The 19374-nt window shown below is 48.2% G+C and overlaps 2 protein-coding genes across 2 annotated transcripts; both read right to left on the bottom strand.

Moving 5' to 3' along the window:
• Window positions 1–435: 435 nt before the first annotated feature.
• On the bottom strand, window positions 436–4023 carry LOC311178699 (mannose-binding protein A-like; the record flags this gene model as incomplete). Its single annotated transcript, XM_084245440.1, has 4 exons — window positions 436–812; window positions 1464–1538; window positions 3356–3463; window positions 3858–4023. The coding sequence occupies 4 exons, from the start codon at window positions 4021–4023 to the stop codon at window positions 436–438; spliced, it is 726 nt and encodes a 241-aa protein (XP_084101566.1).
• Window positions 4024–10586: 6563 nt separating this feature from the next.
• Window positions 10587–12845, bottom strand: LOC311179054 (pulmonary surfactant-associated protein A-like; the record flags this gene model as incomplete). The annotated part of the gene is made up of 4 exons (XM_084245923.1): window positions 10587–10963; window positions 11441–11518; window positions 12291–12410; window positions 12674–12845. 4 exons carry the CDS (start codon window positions 12843–12845, stop codon window positions 10587–10589), a joined length of 747 nt encoding a protein of 248 aa, XP_084102049.1.
• Window positions 12846–19374: the final 6529 nt, after the last annotated feature.

Below are 19374 nucleotides of genomic sequence, written 5' to 3'. Positions count from 1 at the left end.
TGGTAGCAACAGGTTTTCTGGTATGGCTCATGAACAGCTGAAAAAAACACCCATGTCGTAGACATGCCGAACCAGCCATGGGGAGGAAGTCAAGCAGGAGAGGTTGGTATCAAGTGGCAGCAAGAGGAAAAAGGAAATGGCTGATCGTGACTGCCTACCCAGACACAGATGTGACCCGCCACTGGACCCCCTGCTGGGCACTTTCCATGGGTGATTCTGATCCATGTCTTGGACAGGACAGAAAGTGCCCTTTATCATGGACTGGACCCAAGACCCCTGTTGGTTTCTTCTCATTTCCTCATCCCATACTCAAATATATTCCCTTCATTGTCCTCCCCGTGAAGGAATGAGTCAACACTGGATGTGGGAAAGCCAGCATTGAATTCTCTTTCAGGGCAGCAGGGAGCCGGGAAGGCAGCTGAGGGAGCTGCCTCTTCAGACTGGGAATTCACAGACAACCTGGAAGGAGGAGGAGCAGGAGATGTCATTCCACATCCCATCCTTTTTATGCATGATCACACAGTCCTCCCCTGAGCCAAAGTCATTCGGTTCCTCCTTCTTCCAGTTGCTGTAGGTTATCCTCTCTCCTGTCAGATACATGAACTGCCCTTCTGTCTCCCCATCTGTGATGCCCAAGAAGGCAGTGTCTGTAGCCACGGCCTGGATGGCTCGGTTCTCCTCGGCATTCCTGGGTGTGGCCACAAAGGCTTGGAGATTTGCACACACAGACTTCACTTTGGAAAAAGGCATCTTTTCACCATTGGTCACGTAGAATTTCTTTCCAGATTGTTTGCCCAGGGAGAAGGCTTGCACTGAAATCACAAAATGATGTGTGAGGGTGTGAGGTTGACTTGACTTGGAGCCCAGCCCAAGACAGGACGTGAAAAAGCCCTGTGAAGGAATTCAGGACTCTAAAAAAATAGCCCCAAGCTCAACTACTTCAGGTCAGATCCAGTAAAGACTCTCCTTAGTTGGAAAGCAAGTCCCTGCCAGAAAGTCTGGACTCTCCTGGGATATCACACCCTTGAGACAAACATCTGTAAAAAACTGTCCCAGCACAGGAGGATGCAGGGAAACTGCTCGGCCCCACTGCCAGGCTTGGGGCCCTGTAAGAAAAGGGGCCGAATGACTGCCCCATGAGCAGTGAATGCTGAAGGAGTAAGGTTCTGGAGACAGCAACATTCCATGCCATCCTTCCTCCCTGTGGGAGCTTGAATCAATTGTCTACACTTTCTGGACTTTTTTTTTTCCCCTCACCTGTAGTTAAAATGAGTATAATATGCACGAATAGGGTTGGTGAGGGTTGTCAAATGAAACTATTGTGAGAAATGCCAACCTAGCCCAGGCCCTGGTATCTCACATGTTCATAATTGTTTGTTCTCTTCCACTTTCCCTCAAACCCAAAGCGCTCTTACGAGAAAGCTGAGAACTAAGAACACATTGGGGGCAGGGAAAAAACTTACATTTTCTTGTGTATTCCAGTTCTGATTTCAGGCTCCTTATCTCTCGCTCTAAGTTAGCTAACTTAGCCTCGGCATCTACAAAGCAATAAGGAGAATGGTGTTTATTGAGAAGACCCTAAGTGGGAGAGCAAAATATTTTGCTCTGTGTATGTACACACTAGAAAATAAGCTTATTCCAGAAAAATAAGAAAACAAAAAGAAGCAAAAGGAAAATAAATGGTATTACTGTCTTCTGAGCTATATATACTCTGGTAAATTATAACTCTGGAACTGATGGTGATAATAATATTAATGATAATAATAGCAGCAACAACTCAATAATATTAATGATAATAATAATAGCAACAATGATAATAATAACAGCAACAACAGCTCTCTGTGTATCCTTTTCTTCATATAATGCTTAAACATTATAATTACTAAGAAGAAAATGTTCAATTTTTATTCTCATTTTAAAAATATTTTCTCCATCATCCTCTCTCATTTCTTATTCCAGGCAAGCTCTTTAATACTTTTATGATTTTGCTGGGCCTGTGGATACATATTAATAAGAGGTCATGATTTTTCTTTTGTTGTTACTGAGTTTATTTTACTCTCAACTAGGTTGCTATGATGTCCCGCATTATCCAGGGCGCCTACGAGGCTGACCATTTTCACGCCACTCTTGTGACAATAGACATGAACCTGGGAGGCCCTCTTCCCCCTCCCTCTCTGCCTAGAGCCACACGGGGAACTGGATAAGAACCAGAGCCCATCTCCTGCAGAGGTCTGGGCAGAGATGGCTTGGCAGGACCTGGAAATCTGGATAGTGAGACCTCAGTTCAAGCAGTTGACAGGTTCTTGAAAACAGCAATTTTAGGGCTTCCCTGGTGGCACAAGGGGTTAAGCATAGCACTGTGAAGCAATCGGCAGCCTCTGTACCACAAGTTCGATCCCCGGCTGGCCAGGGAGCTACACACATGGTGCAGCGGACCTCTCCTGACTCGCCCGCTGCTTCCCTCAGCAGTGTATTTCAGTCACTCTGCCTGTTCTGCTTCCCCACTCTGTTTCTGGTGAATCCTCTCACCTCCCCCCACCTCTGGCCTGTACCCCAGTTCTTGTATGCATAAATAAATAAATCTTTTTTTTAAAAAAAGAAAGAAAACAGCAACGTTAGGTGAAACAACATAAAATGAAACCAACTTTACCATAAGTTGATTGATATAAGCAAGAGTTAAGTTCCTATTCCAATGGGCCTTGGAATATATGGAGTATATCTGGTCACAAAAATATCACCAAATTTATAAAGACCCCAAACACTTGTAATATTAAACAATAATTTGTATTTATTCATTCATTTTCCAAATCACTGATTCCAGTGTAGGGTCTCAGGTGGCAGAGCCCATCCTGGCAGCTGAGGGTTCAAGGTGGGACCCAATCGTGGACAGGACACCCTTCTGTCTCTCTCTCTCTCTCTCTCTCTCTCTCTCTTTCACACATACACACACGCACACACACACAGGGACAATGGAAACAAACCAAAGAACCTAAAGCACACATCTCTGACATGTGGGAGGACAAGGGAGTACCAAGAGCAAGCTGGTATGGACGGTATGGACATAGGGAGAACATGCAAACACCACAGAGTGGCTCCTGCTGGGAATCAATTTTCTGCCATTAACATGACAACAAAACAGCATTGAACAAAGGTTTTATTCAAGGACCTGCTGTACTCAGTATCCACTGGTGAATCCCTTCAGGCTCCAAGTAGTGATGAAAGGAATGCCAAGCTGGGTCAGGAAGCAGAGCTGAGCATCCCCGCTGGGGCAGCAGAGGGAGCACCTCCCACCTGTCTCTCAAGTTCCCCGGGTCTGGGTCCCTCAGCCCACACCATGCTAGTGTGAGCTCCTCACCTGAACTGCTTCCAGGATCTCCTTTGATACCCTTTGGTCCTGGAGACCCCATAACTCCTGGAGGCCCCATTTTTCCTGGAGGGCCCTGTAAGCCTCTGAGTCCTTGTCCTGATGGAAGGTGAAAGAAAAGTGACCCAAGGATTATTGCACATTCTCTTTCTCCAAAATCTCAATTACTTGACTGATATTCACATCAGGAAACCACTGGTGAACCAGAGGTAACCCAAGGCAAAAAAGATGTCCTGTAGCCCAGCAGACGGCCTGTCTCAAGGCCCAGCTCCCTGGAGACAACCATACACCACCCATTCCAGCGTGGAGATGTGGATTCCTGGAACCTCAGAGAAGCTTCGGTGTTTTGGAGAGAATGACTCACACACAGGAATCACTCTGAGTGAATCATCCTCTGCCAGAATGAGCCATGAACCTCTGAGCACCTCTGTGTTAGATCCCTCATATGGAACAGTCTCTGCTGGGGCCAAAGTCAGAGCAACCCGCCATGTACCTGGCTCTCCCTTTTCTCCCTTGGGCCCATCTCGCCCATCTCTGCCTGGGAGGCCACAGTTAATCACTGAACAGGTCTTCTGAGCATCCTCATGGATTTTGATTTCTGAGCACGATGCTGCTGTCACCACACACAGAAGGAAGACAAGGAGTGAAGACAGGAACATGGTCCTTACCTCAGAGGGGAGAAAGTCAAGAAAATCATCCATCTCATCTTATTCAGCCAACATTTGCTACCCCCTCTGGTGTGGGGTGCTGAGCCCTGTGTGAGGGGCAAACACAGAGGGGAGCAGCACACCCCTCAACCCTGAGTTACTCCCAGGCCACTAGGGGGACAGACAAGTAAAGCGTTTTCGAGTTGGATAGGTGCTAAAATAGGAGCAGATGCTAGAGTGATCTAATAGGGGCAGCCCTGTGAGTGCCGGCTCAGGGAGTCAGGCAGCCCCTGCATGAGAGCCGCGGGTCTGGAGTGGACAGACTGCTCTGTTCCTGAGTAGAGCAGTGGCCTGGGGCACAGGCAACGGGGGTTCGTGGCAGCTCTGAGCTCTGGCTCTTTGCTTCCTCAACTCCTTTTCTTTTTCTTTTTCTTTTTTGTGGGACCCTCGCCAGAGGCCGGGGAACTAACCGGTGCTGCAGAGGCTGCAGGCAGCCTCGCAGCCCAGCGCTCAACCACTGTGCCACCTGGGGAGGCCCCCTCAACTCCTTTTCTTGAGGGCCAAGGGAGCCTCTGTTTCCCTCTTGTCCCTCTTCCAGTATATCCAAGAGCTGGACTCAAATGAAAGCAGGTGATCTGAGATACCACCAGGCTCACTTCCTAGCAAGACCCGATTCTAACACCCATTCTTTCATTTCCCTTAGAAATCTGATTATACTCGAGCACCCCAGCTATTCTCAGAAGCCAGCTATTTCGCCAACAGTCTGTCAATCATAAATATATATAATTTATATATGACTAACATACTGACAGCAAGTGCCTGTCACAGTATACATATATGTGTACGTATGTATGTGTATATGTATATACATATGCATGTGTAGTGTGGCAGGCACTTGCTTGAGCTCAGAGCCCAGAATGAAGAACTCTCTGAGGCAGGGTTCCAACTCTCAGAATGGAATCTTCTTTGATCATGGATCTTGGCCAGATGCGACTTATATTTGCCTCATTTCTTTGGTGTGAGATTTTTTCCTGAGAGACCCTTATTTATCAGCCAGATCCAAGCTCCTAAAACTTAGCTCACCCTCACGGGATATCAGCTCCTCCTCTTTCTCCTGGCAGGGTTCTCTACCTGCTGTCCATGTGTCTCCTCAGCCTTTGCTCAAGCTGGCCCCTCTTTCAGGGAGCCTTGCAGCCCAGTCCCTATGGTGTCCCTCTGCTCCCCTCTGGCCTCTAACCCAAATGTCCCTGGGCCTTGCTGCACTTGTTACCCTGGCCTGTCAGCTCCCTTAACCATCCCTCCCCCAGGACTCAGAGAAGCAATGAGTTGGAAGGGAACTTTCTGGATCACATTCTTTTCCACTTTTCCTCTTTCTCTCTATTTAGTTAACCTCCCCTGATATGCTGGAAGCCAATATCAGGGTACACACATGTTGCTGACATATGCACCCTCCTTCCATTCTTCCCTTTGACTGAAAACACCTTTAGTTAACAGATAGTCAAGCGGATCCAGTAAGGACACAAGTGACCCAGGTCATAGAAACAAAGGTCCTGAGGGGGCCTAATTACCCCACAAAAACCCTAGCCTGGACTTTGCCAGGATCAAGCCAAGTGATCAGACTCTTGGTCCAGCCCCCGCCTCCCCCAGACCCGTCCTCCAGAAATGACTTACTAGGGCCTCTTCAGAGCACAGAGGCTGTAGTAGGGTAGCTGGTCCTCCAGCCCAGACTGCTGGCAGATGCCTCAGCGACGTCAAGCCCAGTTAGCCTGGTGATAAGGGAGGGTGCTGGACTGGCCTTCAACCCCAGATTAATCAACAACTATACTTAGAACTACTGCATCCTGGGCAGTGCTCCAAGCTGCTGTGGGTTCTCCAGCACAGCACAGGCACCTTTCCACTTTAACACCCTAAACTCCTCTTTATACTACCCCTCCCTTGCATCCATTTCTACATCTTGGCAATACTGATCCTTTAGGATTACAGCTTCTCAGGATAGTTCTCTCCAGAAATTTATTTCTAGAAAAGCTATGCATCAGTGTTTTGCCATATGAGCACACACTTGCATGCACACATGCATAGTGGGATCAGTCGTCTTGACTAGCTTACCCTTACGTTGCTGTTGACTTCTGAGTTTAATAGGGAGAAAAAGAAGGAATTAAAGATCTGCTACATTGAGTCATCTCATTTCTCCCTTCTTACTCAAAATATGTACCAAGTGTCTTCTCTGGGCATGTCACAGGGCTAGGCTCAAGGAGAAGTATTTGTAGATGACTCGATTCAAAGCTGAATGTGGGCATTTGTCTGGTCTACCCTGACTTGCCCTGCCCTCTATCTTTGCATAGTCTTTGTCATTCAATTTTCTGCTTAAATATTAGAGAATTGTAATTCTCTGTTCTAAATTCTATGCCTATAGTTTATCTCTATGTAAAATTGTCTTATTTATTTGCTTGTAAACTTATTGACCACCCTCTCCTTTAGAACAGGATTTCATTAGAATAGGGCTCGTTGTGTTCTGACCAGGAAGTGCCTGGAAACAGAGTCAATGTTCAATAAATATTTATGGAACAAATAACTCCTCCATCATCATGTGCTCAAAGCAGCCCTTTGACTTCCCTCTGGCCAGAGCCAACATGTGTGCTCATTTTCCCGCCATTTTTACTTTATCAGGGCAGGAGCTGTGTGATTCGCTTCCTTGTCTCTAGGGTACAACCCAGGGTGGGCACATAGGAAAAATTGGAGAGAGAGAGTGAGGTGAGAGGCAGAGACCATAAGCAGGAGCAGGTAAGCCAAGGGTTCCTCCATGCCTGAGTTTCCAGGACTGTCCAGTTCTTATCACCAGACCCGGTCAAGTGACCTTTTTCAAGTCCTTGAAGTGACCTTTGATCCTATCCTCCCCCCAACTTAAACTTACTCTTTGAGCACTTAGTTTCACCAAACAACTCAAGAGGTTTGCTTTCACCCTAGTGGGAAGCAGGGGCTGGACCAATGACCCTTGATGCTGCCTTGGGATTGGTGTTTTGGCTTCTCAAGGGCCATTAACCCTGTGTACTCAAGGCACCATGCCCTGGTCAGCAGTTGTCCTAGGTTCCTATTATAAAGGAGGCACTAAAAGGGACCCATTGTTAAGAAGACCCCTCTCAGGGCTGTGTTTCCTGGTAGCATTGACACAACCATAAAGGACTCAGGCTCAAAGGACAAAGAACAGCAGGTGGGCAGACTTCCAAGAAAAGTGGGAATTTGATACTGAGAGATTTACATGAAACTAGGACTCTATGTGTGCTACTGACTTAGAGATTTGACCTCTAATGACAAGAGAAACAAAAGCAGAAATAAACAACTGGGGCTATACCAAACTAAATAACTTCCACAGAATCAAGGGAACAGCTACCAAATGAAAAGGCAAGCTATTGAATTGGTGAAGCTATTTGCAAATCACACATATGATAAATAAAGGGTTCACATCCAAAAACTCATATAAGTCAGTCATAAAAAAATTAAAAAATAAGTAAAGGATCTGAAAAGACACATTCTGAAGAAGATATAGAGCTGGCTAAGAGTCACATGAAAAGATGTTCAATATCACTAATTACTAGGGAAATCAAATCGATTTAGAATGGCTATTATCCAAAAGATAAGAAATAACAAGTATTGGTGAGGGTGTGAAGAAAAAGTATCCTGTTGGTGGGAATGTAAGTTAGTATGACCACTATGGAAAACAATTTGAAAATGCCTCAAAATATTAAAAATAGAACTACCATATGTTCCAACTCTCAATTGCGGATATTTATCTGATGAATACGAAGATGCTATTTCAGAAAGGTATGTTCACTGTAGCATCTTTTACAGTAGTCCAGAGATGGAAACAACCGAAGTGTCCATTGTGGGCGAAGGGATAAAGAAGCTGTGAATATATTTATGCCAACTGAATACTATTGGGCTATAAAAAATAATGAAATCTTGCCATTTGAGGACCTTGAGTGTATTATACTCAACTGAAATCAGTGAGATTGAGAAAGATAAATACCATGTAATTTCACTCACATGGGAAAAACAAAACGAAAACAAACCCAGCGATACAGAAAATAGATTGGTGTTACCAGAAGGGAAGGGGATTGTGGGTGTGTGAAATGGACAAAGGAGTCAGCCTGTAGTGTAAAAAGATGTTGAATTATAATGCAGGACAACTGCAATTTATATGTTATAAACCAACATTATCTCAATAAAAAAGGAAAAAATGTAGGGCCTCCCTGGTGGCGCAGCGGTTGAGCGCTGGGTTGCGAAGATGCCCGCAGCCTCTGCAGGGCCGGTTCGATCCCCGGCTGCTCCCCGGCCACCGGAGGAGGGTCCCACATGGCACGCAGACCTCTCCTGCCGCCCGCTGCTCCCCTCAGCAGTGTACTTCGGTCCTTCTGCCTGCTCTGCTCCCCGCTCTGGCTCTGGTGAATTCTCTCACCCTCCCGCGCTTCTGACTGTACCCAGTGCTTGTATGTATGTATGTATAAATCAATCAATCAATCAATCAATCAATAAATAAATCTTAAAAAAAAGGAAAAAATGTAAATATCATAGAAACAGGCAATATTTCTGTTAACTGAAAAGGCAATTATATATTCATAAAAAACAATCAATTATATTTAGGGAAATATTTGACTCCAAAAAGATAGTTGGATACAAGATGAGGAAAAAAATAAGATCAGCAAAAAAAAAAAAAAAGTTTTCATATAAATGGACAATAATTTAAATGTGATAAAAATAATATAGTATAAATAAGAAATAAAGCCATAAAGTAAAGTAAAAATAAACTTAACAAGAAATGAGAAGGCATCAATTTATGGAAGCGTAGAATCCTCCTCTATACAATAAGGAAAATATGTTTCTCTTTTTTTTCATTTGGGGTATTTCTTGTTAATTTGTGTTCTGAGCCCTAAGCGCATGTGGCAGGATGAACAGATTACAAATTAGCCCTCATAAAAGAATGAGAAATTTTTCTGCTCATTCTGATCTGACTTTATGGGTTTTGACCCAGATCTTCCTCTTACCCAAGAACACACAGTAGGGGGAAAGTTCAAAGATGTGGAGATGGAAGAGGTGGGAACTTTCTGGAGATGGGACGCTTATATGCTTGCCTCCTTGAGCAAGGAGGGACATGGTCTAATTCCTCTATGGCCCTGGGCCATGGGGCTATTCCATGCAGATCTGAGACTGAGGGGGCTTGTGAGGTCGGGGTCAGAACCTTGGATGCAACCACTGCTGGGCTGCAGAAAACATCCAAGTGGTTAAACGGGAAAGGGAGGGCTGGACATGACCACAACAAATGGACCATGTGACCTTAGTGCCAGCACCAATACTGCTGTGACATGTTCTTCCAGAAGCCTTCTGTAATGCCCACCTGCCATACAACCTGGGGTTGGAGAGCAGGTTGCCCTCCCACCAATTCACTGGCATATGTGCCACTGAATTTTCCATTTTTCAGTTAAGTGAGGGCTGATTTATAAAAATACAAAAATGTGACATAACCAAAGCCATGGAAACTCATGTTAACATGTTCATAATTTATTATACAGAAATCATCAGTCCAGTGAGAGGTGAGGAGGTTATGAACATGAGGTCCAGGTAGATGGGTTTGAATCCAGCTTCTGCCACTTGCTGCATGTAATAGAATTAATAGAACGTAACAGAAAAACATTTAACTTCTCAAAGCTCTCACATCCTCACATCAAAAATGGAGAGACTAATGCTGATTAAATAATATTTAATAAGATGTATTAGAAGTGCATTTCTAAGGTTCTTGGAACAAAGTATATGCTCAATAAGTAGCCAGCGGTGTGGTGAGTGGGGTGGACACCTCCCTGAAGTGTGAAGTCGTGTGGGGATATGCCCATCAGCAAGAGGTCATTTGTGTTATGTTCAGGTGGCAGGTTAAGATCTTTCCTACAGGTGTAAACTGGCTGCTTTTAGGTCAGGGAGATGAATCGACACCCCAGACTCAAGGAAGTGAATAGTGCATGTCAGCTACTTGGTTTGGGTTGGCCACCACCATCCTGGGGACCACTTGGCCCTCTCACCTCACAGAGTCACTGGCCAGGTGTGCTCCCCGAGGCCCAGGCTACCAGATAATCCCAAATATGTCCTGAGTGCCACACATTTGGGATTTCCCAGAAGTCTGGTTGTCCCTATCATGATATTTAACCACCACTGCTAAATCTTGATGAGGAGAAGCAGGCCATGGGTTTCAGAGAATGAATAGGGGGGACCAGGAAGTGTGATTCTGGAGGGACTTCCATCCCAGGACCTCAAAGTTGCCTTAACACAAAGAGGAAGAAGGACGTCTCCATCTCTTGCCAAAGGGCAAAGTTGGGTGAGTGGCCTAGAGAAAGCTCCAGGGAATGTCAGGCGATTAGTGATTGTAGGTGGAGGGGTCAGGGCCCATGGGGAGTGGCGTTGCTAAGCACGCTTCCAATGCTATCAGCCACAAATTACTTCTACAGAAAAGGAAGTATAGCAACTCATAGATCAGGTGGGTCCCCAGGTCAGAGACTGGAGGCAAGGCAGGATCGCGTGTATCCCGTGTCTGCTCAGAACTCACAGATGGCTAGTCGGTACTGCAGGCAGTTCTTGTCATTCCATTGCCCATCTGTGTACATCTCCACACATTTCTCTTTGCCCCGACCCCTCGGCTCCCCTGGGTACCATTTGGTGTAATTCAGAGGGGCCCCGTCCAGGTACTGAAAGACTCCAGGGTAGGAGCCCTCCTGCAGGCCCAGGTAGGCGTACGTGTTGTGCTTCTTCACTATGCTGGCGAGGGCCTCGTTCTCCTCTGAGTTCCTTGGGACCGCAATGCTGCCTCCCGCTCTGGCGCATGTCTCCCTGATGGCATCAAAATTGACCGACTGCCCATTGGTGGAGAAGATCTTCTCTCCCACTGTTACCATGGAGCCCTGCAAGCTGAGGACTGAGAGCAGACAGGCACAGGTCAGGCCACCGGTCTGTATCTCTAAGGCCCTTGCCCTTACTCGGGCTGTCTGCCCTTGTGCTCTCTCCAATCTCTTCAGCTTTGACTCTTCCTGTCTACCCTCCTCCTCCTAATCCCACTCTTTCTAAACTCCCCCTCCATGCTCTTGTCATTCTACTCATTCATTGATCCATTTAACCACCACTTATTGATGGTTTATTATGTGCCAGAAACTGCAATGTCTGGGAATCAATAGAAAGTCAGATAGGCAGGGAACCTGCTTTCCCAAGACACAAGAGCCGATCTGGGTCTACGTCTTTCTCCTGGTTCATCCAGAACATCAGAAAAGGGAAGCATCATTCTTGTCCCCAAGACCTGCATGTCCACGCCTGTTTGTCGACGCCTCAGCGGGCACTGACAATAAGGGGAACTTACTGGGGAACGTCTACGTTAGGAGGCCCCCGAGGGTTTGCTTACCGCCCGTTGACTGCTTGATTTGATGTCTGAGTTCATGGAGTGTGGACTGCAGCTCCTCATCTAGATAAGCTGGAAATCCTGTAAAGAGAGCCCAACCCAAGATGAGGGGCAAACCAACAAAGACCCCACTTGCTTCCAAGCAGATGCTCTGCCAGCTGCAAGCCTGGCATCTGCCCTTCACCTGTCCATACCCACGGCCCAGGCTCCAAGCCTGGGAGAGAGGGTCTTCTGCACTCCTTATAATCTTCTCTTAATGCAGCCTCCGTGCCCAGCCGACCCAGAGTCCCCTTCGTTCTCTCCTGCCGGGTTCTTGAATGTCTCTGGCTGCCCACTGTGCGTGTCTCTGGGATCTGGGCAGGGCCCTCTCCTGCATCCCCCTCTAATAGCAAAGGTGGCTTAATGCTCAGAGCTCTCCCCATGAACCTGGCTCCCCATGAACCTGGCTTACTGCTCAGAGCTCTGGAGTTCCCCTCTTAGGGAGGGGCTCCTGATTCTACCACCTGCCTGCGTCCTTGATCTGCATTACACAGACATCTTTCAGAACCTCCCCAGCATCCTAGCCCTAGGCAGCATCTCCCCTCCCCCCACTGCCGACCCATTTCCCACCCTGACATCTCGAGTCTCCCAGGGGCACTGCTGTGCATGGGACATCCCCACACCGTCAGTCCCTGGATGTGGCCTGCTACCCAGACACCTCTGGGTTCTCTCCTCCACCTCCTACTCTCTGATTTACATTGAGCATTGTGCCCTTTGGGGACCACCATGGTTTTGTCTGATATGCCTCCTCCCTCATGTTACTGACCCCATAAGCACTGCATATGCCACTGCCCACTCACCCCACCCTGCTCACCTGGCAGGCCCCTCTCGCCAGGTTCTCCCTTGTCTCCACGCTCTCCAGGGCTACCAGGGGCTCCAACCAGCCCATCACGCCCAGGAAGGCCTGGCATTCCTCCAGGGGGGCCCATGGGACCTGCGGAGAGAAGTGGACATGGGGACATTATCGATCAAAAGTAAGAGGGGCTGAGGTGATGGGTCCCTGTTATTAGCCGGGCTGGCATCTGACACTCCAAGGGCACTTTGAGGATGGGAGCTCCAGGGATGCTCTAGTCTAAAGTCCCCAGGAAACTCCCTCTATCCACCAGACCCTCGGACTTGCCCAGAGAAATGAACAGACAGGCCTCCTTAAAACAAGTCACTGACCCTCCTCTGAGGGTGGGGTGTCCCGTCTAGTACCTGGAGGTCCCGGATCTCCCTTGACACCATCTCTCCCATCTCTGCCTGGCAGGCCGTGGGATCCAGGAGTGCCAGGGATGCCAGCGTTTCCAGCACAAACGTCCTTCACCTCACACAGCATGCCAGGAACCCCTAGCAAGATGAGGGCGAAGGCCACAGAGCACAGCAACATGGCTCTTTCTGCGCAGCTGCTCCTGCAGAAAGAAAGGGCTGTCAGCGTGTTTGAAGTATTTGCAAACGTCTCCCCTTGCTGTGCTCTGCCAAAGCCCAGGCCTTGGCAGAGCCTGAGAAGACCCAGACTATCCCCTCAGGACCATCTGGTATCTAATACGTTCTCATGTCTTGTCCTCTCCACTTGAGATGGCGTGTACCTGGGCAGGTGAGGAGTAGGAAAAAGCTCTGAAGAGTAAGAGGACCTGGGCTCTAAGTGAGTCTCTGCTGACCATTTGCTGTGTGACCGTGGGGGACTGAGCACAGTCCCCTATTGACTGCAGCCGAAACTTGTGCCTTTGAGAGCATCCTGACTTGCCCTCCCAGACTGCTGGGAGGAAGGATGGGGTCACATACTCGTTCGCTCCTTCCATCTGTCCTTCACACTCTCAACTGCCTTTTGGTACTTTCCAGAACTTTCAGGGTTCTTAGGAATCCTATTCCCGAGCATGCGTAAAAATGCCCATTGTCCACGGCCAGGCCACTCCAAGGTGACCAGAGATGGGGAGTCCCCTCCCCCTTGCCGGGGTGTCCTTCCCCTCATGAGCAGAAAACCGGTGGAAGAGCATGGCACAGGATGAGCATGTCTTCCGGCACCCGTGGTCGTGATGCAGTGGCCCGGCTCCCAGGTTCAAGGACAGGCCCCCATCTTCCCACTATCCTTAGTCAAATCTGTAACTGCTGAGCAGCTCACTGCCTGCAGTCCATGCCCTGGGAAGGCCCAGGGAGGGGTCTAAACTCACCCACACACGCAGAGCCTACGTGGATCTCTGCCGCCTGGTCAGAGAGCAGAAGTGGACAGCACCATTTATATGGACGTGGCCTCCTGGGGCTTCCCCTCCACCAGGGGAGGTTCCCGTCACAAAGGCTGCTGCTCGTGGGACCGCCAAGCAGGAAGCAGTTCTCTTGTTTGCACAGCATTTCCTCAGAGCACTCAGGCTGGAGGGCACTTAGCAAACCTGCTGAAGAGAAGCTGCAGGTCTGCAAGAAGGGAAATTTCTCATCAACGGGAGGTCACCCACTTTCCCCCAGCCAGCTTCCCACGCAGTGCAGGATGAGTGCTTGCACAGGAACCCATGGGGGCATGGGGTCAACAGAGCCCTTTACTCCTAGGCCTCGGCCCACCCCCCAATCCTGACTGGTGTCACAGTCACAGTCCCGGGATCACCAGCCCCCAAAACCACCAACAAAGAGAACACGCCAGGATGGAACTCTTTCTCCCCAGGGGATCAAGGAGGCAGTTCAGTGACACAGAGGGATGTCCCCATGGATTATGGGGCCACGTCTTCCTGTGACCATTCCCAGCTCCAAGCAGCTCCTGGAAGGGTGACTTGTTCCTGACAGTGCAGCTGTCCTGGCTCAAGACTGGGTGGTCAGGTTGAGCTGGAACAAACTATCGTGGGCAATGCCTCGCCATTGAGCCCCCAGGCCTCACAACTCCTGCTTCTGAAGCCTGGGCCTGAGTGGGTGGGCACATGGTTCAGAGTCACTGGGTTATTATGTGTCGGGGGTTGGGGGGGGGGGTGTTTTCCTGATCTGTCACCTTGAGGTTAGAGGCAGGATTTGCACCTCTGGCACAAATATCATAAAAGCAGTGCCTTGCTCTTCTCCTTACACTTAGCAGATGACACGTTTTCAATGAACGAAAAATGATGTTCACTTGATCATTTGATTGAGTTGGTGTGTGCTAGAATTTTCCACCATAAAGTTGCCTCTTGCACTTTTTTTAAACTAGTAACTCTTGTCAGGAGGTACTTTAAACTATGTAAAGATCCCATTCCTCCTCAAACTTCCTCTTTCCCTTTTCCTCCCCATTTATTTATTTACAAGTATGGGTTCACACCTGAGGCAGGTGGACGATGAGCAAGACTAAGCCTTCAGGATGCAGGTAAGTAGGGGGTGCATTATTTGTAGGTAAGTTTAAGACAATACTATCTGTAGAGAATTTATTAGCACATTACACCAGCAACTCTTAATTATGTCATGGATAAAATAATCCTCCTGCTGACAAATTGTTCATCTCTCTTAGTTCTGACACCTGTTTCTGGGCCAGCCTCTCTGTGAGAACATGCTCTTCACATTACCCAGGCTCCAGCAACCATGCCACACCTCAGTGCAGACAATCTCATATGACTCAGTGTTCTAATCCCAAGGCAAGAGATCCCCCTCTTAAAGGGGATTGAAACCAGGAGAAAAAAAAATAAACACTTTGCTGAGAATTATGGGTAAAGTAAGACTGAAGGGGCAAAACAGAGGTTGTATGCTCATGCTGAGGACAGGGCACGGCTTCTATGCAGATCCGAGGCTTTTCAGCTGCTGGGTGGTTCCTTGCCTCCCCTCTCCTACAGTTCCCTGGGGTCTAGTTGGGTAAGAGGGCTGTACATGGCTGCCATGAGCCAGCTCCCACTTTAGATGGTCATAGCAAGTCTCTGGAGTGCACTGAGAATAAATCCTCATTCAAGACTTAAGTCAACTGAGGGGGTGGGGGTGGCACAGGGTGGGGGGTATGGGGTGCATGGATTGCCTGGGTCACTCACACAAAGTTATTATCCAGAATTCCTTTGATTCACTTTAAATCTGTCACCATATATCCCCAGTTAAAGGGATATGCTCTTTCTACTTAAACATTCTATCTAGAGACAAAGGGATAAAGAATTTAATTTACTAATTATGCACAGTTCAAGGTCTAATCTCAGGAATCTCAACAACATGAAGGAAAAGAGGATTGAAGAGAATTGAGGCTATTACTCCATGATGAGGTCAACACATCTGACAAATGTGTGTGTGTGTATCTTATGCTTCTCTAACAACTGTCATTTCATTACATAATAATATAACCAACAAATCTATTGCTATTACCTGAAAATAACATTATGTTTTAAATTTTACTTGACTTGTTTTAAATTTTATCCAAGTTAGCTTTCTCATCTTTCACTCAGAATTTAGAACACTTTCCTGTGTGTTCCAGACAGGCACATCATGTTGTTGGATTTGTTTGTTTGCCATTATTGAGATAAAATTGACATATAGCATAGTTTAAAGTGTGTAATGCACAGAGTTGAGAATCATACGTGATACTTATGAATACAGAGGAATGTCATTCAGAAGAATGAATGCCATTTATGAATACAGGGACCAAAGCCCTCACAAAATGCTGGCAAACCCAATCCCCCAAATATAAAAAGGATGATACACTGTGCCCAGAGATAGGAAGGGGTGAGCAGCCCCCAGGCTGGGGTTTTGTTTCCCTTCACCTCCCTAGGAAAGAAGCAGATGGGCTGCATCTGGATCTTGGCCAGAACCAGGGTCTTCACAACCAAAACCACACATTAACATGTGCCCTAAACAATGACAGCTCAGCCTCAGGGAGGAATTCTGGGCTCAGTATAACAGGGGACTCTTTTCCCTGCTGATTCCAGCCCTGTATCTATGTGGAATTGAAGAGACCTTTGCTGCCATGGGTCCCCCCATTTCACCCACAGTTACATCCATCCATCCTACTGTTGTTAGAGAGAGTCTGAGTCCACAGCCCAACACACTGACTCTCCGTTGGCCCAGACCTCCTCTTAGCTCACCCTGGAGCTCAGTCCCCCATGCCATCAAGCCAGCTACATGAGTTTCCACAGAACCCTCTAGAGAGGTTTGTTCCTCAGTGATACCTGTGAGCTGGCAATGACCCTCAGGTTTTCACACCTGTAAAATGGGCATAAGGACAGTCCTATCTGACCCTGTTTATAAGCCCTGCACCGGAAAGCATTGGTGTACACGAGCCTCTCCTCCTGAGAAAAGTGCTCGCCTAAGGGAAAAAAGGGAGCAGTACTGTGACAAGGGGCACTGTCACACCCACGTCCTGAGAAATCTGGGCAGATATATGAAACTTTATCTCAATTGACTCATCTCCCCAACGGAATGTGGGGGAAGGAGCTCTGGCCTCTTGGGGGTTCTGAATGCCCTCCCATTCTGACAGTGAAGGATGGGAGTCCCTGTGGTTCACCCAACATGAACCACACAGGACTCCCGGGAGGGAGCCCCTCCTCTATCCGTAGGGAGCGTGTGGGTCAGCTCTTCCCTCTGGTGGCTGCACGAAGAACTGCAGCCAATTGAAAGGATGAGCAGGCAGATTTCACCCATGGCCCCCCAGCCCCACCCCATTCATTCCACCTTCATGGAGGGCTGCTTTGTGCAGGGAGATTGTTTTCTGTGATTGCCTGTTGGTGAAACTAGAAATAAGTGGGGAAAATTGAAGGAAAAACAGCCATGTGGAAAATGAAATGGAAAATGAAATTCAAGGAAAGCATAGACATAGAAGTGAGATGGAAATAACTCAAGATATCTGAGAACTCGGAACCTGAATGCTTTGATGCCAAAATCCAAGAACTAATTACAAAGTGACATATATAGAGACACACAGATATAGATCCACAGATTGGATATAGGTGACATACAGGTGTAGATATAGTTACAGATATGGATTCAAGTATAGACGCCGATGTGGATGTAGATTTATATCTATAGATAGCAAAGATACTCGTATTTTAGAGGACATGTTCAGAGCTGCCTTTCAGAGCTCAGTGCAGGGAGGCAGAGGGAAAGGCAGCACTCTCACCCAACTCACCCCCATCCCCAGCAGACCTGGGAGATGGAGGGGGTGGGTAATCATCCCTTAGGGAGACCTCCATTGAAGGATGACAGTAGCACAGCCCTTCAGATTTTAAGTGCAGTACAAATGTCCAGACCTCCACCCACCCATCCCATCTCCTATCGGGGGAGGTGAGAAGGGTGCTTCTGGCTGTGAGTCTTAGAGGTGAGGGGTGGGGTGGGCCAGGCCTGAAGGGAAGTGAAGGTGGCCCTACTCTTGCCTGAGGACCTTTAGGGAGATTGGGCAGAACTTGGAGCTCAGGGCTGGCTCTCCTGGAGTGCACGCATGGCCGAGAACCAGAGGAGAGGCGGCACACCAGGAGCATTCCACTCTCTCCAGGGCAGCAGTGGGGGTGGTCATGCCTTCTCCCCCAGTGACATGGAGGGGATTCACATCAGCCACACCCACCCCTACACCAGGCTGCCTCGGTCACATGCCAACCCTCTTTGGGGGGCCAGGTTTCCCATGTGTGACTGGTTTTCCACCTCGGTTTACCTCAGTGGCATGTGGTGCAGAATAAATATGGCAATGCTGCAACTTTTCTGGTTGAAAACCCTGATCCATGTTGGATGAGCCCAAACAGGCAGGGAGAGGAAACATTGAGGGGCGGACACCCACTTTCTGGGGAAGTGGGGGAGTCAGGTAAAGCTGGTCAGGTGGAGAGGTTGCTGGTAGTTTGCAGACAAACACTAAGCATAGAGCAGTCGTTCTGTGAGTTTTTATTTACGGTCCTAGCAGAAACTATTAACAAAGGTCTAGTTCCATATAAACAACACTGATCCAGAATGATCTTGTATGTCCAGGGGGTGGGTAAAATATAAAATTCTGAATTTTCTTTTCAAACATGGCCCAAGTTAGAGGAACTCAGCCACCTACAAATCTGTGGCTCCCTCTCTTGAAAGGACCCTGAGACTTTCAGGCTAACTGGGAATCCCGTGGAGAAACCAAAGCTTCCAAATCACATATGTATGAGAATGTGGGCTCCTTCCCTCCCCGAGGAGCTGCCCTTCCCCTGATAGAGAAAGCCTAGGTTCTTTCTGCTCCAGGCCTAGGGCCCAGATGCAGGCTGACTGTTGCCCAGACAAGACTTCCTGAACTCCTAGGCACAGCCAGAACTAGCATCCTTTGCCCCGGGAAGAAGAGCAACCCCCATTGTTTTCCTGGGGTGCATTGAAGCCCCTACCTGAACCTGAGATCCAGGGAGCTGGGAGAAGGCAAAGATGCTGTGTGAGCGGCCCAGGCTGAGGACAGGTGGGGTAGCTCGTGTCAGTCATAGAAAGAAAGCAGGTGAAGATGCAGTTTCCAAGAGACTAGCGTGCCAAGCAAGGACCATTCGGGTCCCCTGGGAATAGATCTGCACGTCCCCTCTCCCCCATGAGCCTCCAAGTGGCTTTGCCAAGCAGCATCTGCTTATGACATCTCAGTCAACTTGCCCACCACCAGGACTCAAGCCCTGCCACTGGGGTCACTATCTAACATTAAATAGTCAGGCCTGAGGATGGCCTCTCTGAAAGGAGCATTGAGGGGTTTACCCAATTATTCCAACAGCATTCAGACTGCAGGGAGACACAAGAGGGACAAGGTGAGAAAGACTTGAAGGGCACATGTCCCTTGTTTTGAGGACTGGCCACCTGTGCTAGGGCAAGCTGCTTCTTCTCCAGGAAGCCCAGCCAGAACTGGACTGGATTTGAACCACTCACCCCAGAGTTCCCCAAACCAAAGCCCTGCGTGCTCATGGGCTGGGGTCATGTGATTGCTTCTCAATTCCAAACACCAGCCCAGCCCAATGGTCTTCTGAAATAAAAGAGCCCTCTGGAACTGTCCTGATCATGCAGCTCAAGGTCACCAGGGT

Source organism: Talpa europaea (assembly GCF_964194135.1).
Source record: "Talpa europaea genome assembly, chromosome: 10".
Lineage (NCBI taxonomy): Eukaryota > Metazoa > Chordata > Mammalia > Eulipotyphla > Talpidae > Talpa > Talpa europaea.
The sequence above is the reverse complement of the archived record's forward strand: the minus strand, read 5'-3'. Positions and strand labels throughout refer to the sequence as shown.